The sequence below is a fragment of the Otolemur garnettii genome, unplaced genomic scaffold, assembly GCF_000181295.1.
Source record: "Otolemur garnettii isolate 467f Iridium unplaced genomic scaffold, OtoGar3 scaffold00133, whole genome shotgun sequence".
In the NCBI taxonomy this organism is placed as follows: domain Eukaryota; kingdom Metazoa; phylum Chordata; class Mammalia; order Primates; family Galagidae; genus Otolemur; species Otolemur garnettii.
In genome coordinates this window covers 2494553-2497176 of record NW_003852528.1, presented here as the reverse complement: position 1 = coordinate 2497176, position 2624 = coordinate 2494553, and the positions used below count along the sequence as shown (strand labels likewise).

General features: G+C 41.3%; 1 protein-coding gene across 1 annotated transcript in view; it reads right to left on the bottom strand.

Moving 5' to 3' along the window:
* The window catches only part of UBE2F (ubiquitin conjugating enzyme E2 F (putative)), a 51703-nt gene that overhangs the window by 34698 nt on the left and 14381 nt on the right, over positions 1 to 2624 (bottom strand). Inside the window, exon 4 of the mRNA XM_003798235.3 lies at positions 1076 to 1141. Coding sequence (XP_003798283.1) covers positions 1076 to 1141 — 66 coding nt within the window. The remainder of the gene's footprint in view (positions 1 to 1075; positions 1142 to 2624) is intronic.

Below are 2624 nucleotides of genomic sequence, written 5' to 3'. Positions count from 1 at the left end.
AAAAAAAAAAAAAGAAAAACATCAAATATTTATACTATATACTTCAAAATGAATAGGTACTCAGAGCTACAATAATTGAAACAAATAATTGTGGTATGGGCCTCAGGGTAAACACAGAGAGCAAAGGGACAGAATACAGTCCAAAACAGGGACCCAAGACATATATCCAGCCAATACTTTTTGACCAAGGTATTGAGGTAATTCAATGAAGAAAGGAAAGTCTTTTTGTTGAAACAGCTAGATATCCAACAGATAAACCTGAACCTTTCTCTCACTCCATAAACAAAAAGTAATTCAAGATGGACCATTATCTTTAACATAAAACCTAGAATCATAAAACTTCTAAAGAAAAACGTTGAGTATATTTGCAACCTTGGGGTAAGCAGCATGGACAGGCTGCCACCCACCTTCCAACATTAACACCAGCAAGCTGAGAAGCACAGCAATCTACAACTCCTGAAGTTGCACCATAACTGGAAAAAACCTCAGACCTCCTTCTTATGGCCTGGTTTGACTGAGAAGAAATATATTGCACCCTGGGCAGCCCAGAGATTAGACACTTATCAGTCCTACTGAGGACAGCTGGTAATCTCCGTCTGCTTTCACGTGCCAGACCGGGCCTCAAGTGCTTTGCCTACACTCTCTATTTAAGCCTTACAACTGTCGGATGAGATAAGTCCCATCTAACCCCCACTTTGTGGATAGGTGGACTGCAACTAAGGCTTCAGCAACTTAACCAAGTTCATGCTCCTCCTAAGGGAGAGAACAGGATCACAACTGCTGGTAACTTCAGAGCCCACACTCTTCACTACATACCCTCTGGCCTCAAATGCCCTTAAATTTGTAGTTAAGGTTCCATGTAGTCATTGGGACTACACTCAGAATGCCTCAAATTCACTTTACTATGCTTAATTTGAGTGCAAAGCATATATCTTGTCTTCATATAAAATGGTTATTAATGTATCAACTTTTTAAAAGTCAGAAGACAGATCATGCCAAAGATTATAGATTTAGGCAGCCTTTAAAATTTGCTATTTGAAAATCACTTGAATAATTAAGTACGTAAAAATATTACCTGGGGTTACAGTTAGTTGAAAGCAATGAAGCTTGTTTGGATCAGGAAAATGCACTTTACATGTACCTGAAAAGAAATAGCACATCAGGAAGGTCTGGTAGCAAGAAACAATCCATATGTTGAAGGTTAACCTCGGAATACACACACAGTGGTGCTGGAAGGGTTACATGGTTTATCAAATAAATTAGCAGATCTCCCCTGTTATTTGTTTGATAATGATTATGACAATATGCTAAAGTTGCGAACCAGTGGTTTCTGCTATGCGTTTTTCTCCTTATAGTCTTTCACTGGTTAATTCCAAATTGAGATGTTTTCCTTCAACCTCTTCCTCCCTCCCGCCTTCTTTCTTTATTTTTTTGAGACAGAGACTCACTCTATTACCCTCAGTACAGTGCCATGGCATCATAGCTCACAGCAAACTCAAACTCCTGGGCTCAAGTGATCCTCTTGCCTTAGCCTCCCACGTAGGTGGACTACCAGCAGCTGCCACAATGCCCGGCTATTTTTAGAGACAAAGTCTCACTCTTGCTCAGGCTGGTCTCGAACTCCTGAGCTTAAGCAATCCACCCACCTTGGCTTCTCCGAATGCTTAAAACCATTGTGCCCAGCCTACCTCCAACCTTTAAATGGTCACTAAAAATTAAGAGCTTTTCCATTAATTTTAAGAATTATGCTGTTTTACTTCATATCTGAGGGAGATTAATGTATGTGGGGAAAGGCTATCTAAACATGGAAAAAGCAGAAAAAGAACCCAGGTCAGACTTCTAGCCTGTTCCCCTAGCACCACAGACATTTATACCAAGCACAGTCAATGGAAATTAAAAATAAAAGTGCTGCCCAGGTGTTAGCTCCCACCCAGAATTTACCATGATGGTGTTTTTGTTTAAACATCTTTACCACCTAAGTGGTAACTCAACTTGTTTTGTTGGTGAGTTGCTAACCCAGATGGCAACTTTCTGTGCCCTCTGGTCTCAAGCCACAAGGAGCCTAAGTCAGGACAAGGAGCTCCTCTGGGAGAACTGGTGCTGCCCTCTTGCCCCAGCTCCCTGGTACAAGCCAGGGAAATTGGCCATATCCCACATCTGCCTCTTTCAAACAAATATCACAGAAGAATGACAACTACCCAAGGAATAAACATCCAAGAAATCTAGAAAGAATATAAAGAGGAATTTTCTGTATTTATCTGTAAACTCAAAAAATATGAGGCTAAATTCTTCAGTTCGCTTACTGGCTTTACTTCTCACCGGTCTCACCAAAAAACATTTGCTTAGTTTGACAGTAATGTGAATTTTCATCAAAAATAAGATAATTAAAACTTAGACTTCCAAATGGCTGTGGAGGGTGGCGATAAGAGGTACAAAATCTAACCAAACACACCTCTGCCACAGTCAGGAGACAGAGCATTCAGGAAGACGGCAGGCTTGTTCTTACTGGATCCTCAAAACACGTCTGTCTTTGGCTCGGCGCCTGTGGCTCAAGCAGCTAAGGTGCCAGCCACATAAACCTAAGGTGGCGGGTTCGAATCCAGCCCGGGCCCGCCAAACAACAA